Below are 2023 nucleotides of genomic sequence, written 5' to 3' on the forward strand. Positions count from 1 at the left end.
AATTATAAATCAGTTTATAAATTATATAAGTATACTTATATATACTTATATATTTATATACTTATGTGATATATTATGCTTAGCACATAATAATGTGCTAAGAACCCTATGAACACATACAAAATCACAACAGCAAAAGTCTATATGAACTTTGTGTCATACATCTGTCATGGATAGGAATACAAGATAGTTACTAAAATTGCTTCTTTTCAATTATGGTGTATCACTGATATTTAATGTCAAAGAAATAAAACCTTAAAAAAGAAAGAAAAGATATAATATGTACCTTTAATACATGTGGGCATCTCAGGCTCCCAAGTACTGTTTCCACCACAGAACACTGGGTTGCTGCCATTAAGGTAGAAACCCTTCAGGCATTCAAATGCAACCTCATCTTTGTAGAAAAATTTTTCTTTCATTTCTGACAATGGTTTTCCATATTTGAGTACTGGCGGTTCACACTGTACCACTAAGAAGCAGAGAAATTTCAGAATTAATAGAAAGTTGCTTTAACCCAGTGCTAGAAAAGATAGTGCAAAGTAGAAATTTCCATTTGAAAGAGAAGAAATGAAAGACAAGATGCTAATTTTTAAAAAAAGACTTTTTTAGGTGCCCTGGCCAGTGTGGCTAAGTTGGTTGAACATCGTCCAATGCACCGAAAGGTCGCTGGTGTGATTCTGGTCAGGGCACGTACCCAGGTTGCAGGTTCCATTTCCGGTCAGAGTACGAACAGGAGGCAGGTGATCGATGTTTCTCTCTCTCTCTCTACTCCCGCCCCCTCTAAAATCAATAAAAAAATATTTTAAAAATCTAACTTTTTCCACCTAGAACAAACAGTCATTATAGATCAGTGGTTCTCAACCTTGGCTGCACATTATAACCACCTGGGAATCTTTTTAAAATCCTGATTTCTGGGCCTCATCCTCCGGAAATTCTGTTTCTTTGTTACTAATGTCATGGCTCCACCCCATAACAAAGAAACAGAATTTCCAGAAGATGAGGCCCAGAAATCAGGATTTTAAAAAGATTCCCAGGTGATTCTAATGTGCAGCCAAGGTTGAGAACCACTGTTATAGATTTTTTTTATTTTATTTCATACATATTTTTCTACTGCAAATTTTGAGAAAATCTACCAGGTACAAATTCTAGGTAAGTTCAGAAGCCACTTGTGATACTCGTTAGCTCTAAAGATTATTAAAAACTTCATGCTAACGCTGATTATGATACCCTGTGATATGTTTCATTATGATATGTTTCAAAAGGCCGGAAAGACTCTTGTGAAAAGAAAATAGTTGAGCTATTTAAAAGTTGAAAAGAAGCTAGCCATGCAAAGAAAATATTCTCAGGTGGCAACATCACATATGAACTGGGATGTTCAAGAAACAGAAAGGCCAATGGAATTAGGGCCATGTTTTCCAAACATTTTAGACTGAAACCTAGAGATTAAAAAACAAACTAATTTTAGGTTGTAGACCATTACATACACACACATGGCTGAGATAAAGTTGAAAGTTAATACTTAGACTTGTTTTTATGTCAGACATTTAAAAAGGTGGTTAGTGGCATCTTTGTGGGTTTTTTTTTAAATTACATTTTTATAATTACTAATGATATTGAGCAAATTTTCATTTACTTTTTTTGTCATCTGTATTTCATGTTTGGTGAAATAGCTATATTCAAGTCTTTTGCCTATTTTAAACATTTGTATTGTTCTCTTACTGAGCTTTGAGAGTTCTCAATATATTGTAGACAAAAGTTCATTCTCAGATGTGTGCTTCGAAGATATTTTCTATTTATTGCTTTCTTTTCATTCTCTTAGTCTTTTGCAGACCAGAAGTTTTGCGTTTGGAACACCCAATTTGTTAAAATTTTGAAAAGAATCATGCTTTGTGGGCTGTATTTAAGAAGCCTTTGGCTAGGTCACAAATACCTAAGCTTTCTTGTAAAAGTCTTATCGTTTTGGTTTTACATGTAAGTCTATGACCCACTTTGAGTAAATGTTTGCGAATGGTGCTTACATAGG

The 2023-nt window shown here is 34.0% G+C and overlaps 1 protein-coding gene across 2 annotated transcripts in view; it reads right to left on the reverse strand.

Moving 5' to 3' along the window:
- The window catches only part of LOC102257782 (membrane cofactor protein-like), a 77111-nt gene that overhangs the window by 60459 nt on the left and 14629 nt on the right, over nt 1–2023 (reverse strand). For both annotated transcript variants that reach the window (XM_014536537.1, XM_014536538.1), the window contains exon 6: nt 287–469. In XM_014536537.1, coding sequence (XP_014392023.1) covers nt 287–469 — 183 coding nt within the window. The remainder of the gene's footprint in view (nt 1–286; nt 470–2023) is intronic.

This window comes from Myotis brandtii, unplaced genomic scaffold (assembly GCF_000412655.1).
Source record: "Myotis brandtii unplaced genomic scaffold, ASM41265v1 scaffold1645, whole genome shotgun sequence".
Taxonomy (NCBI): domain Eukaryota; kingdom Metazoa; phylum Chordata; class Mammalia; order Chiroptera; family Vespertilionidae; genus Myotis; species Myotis brandtii.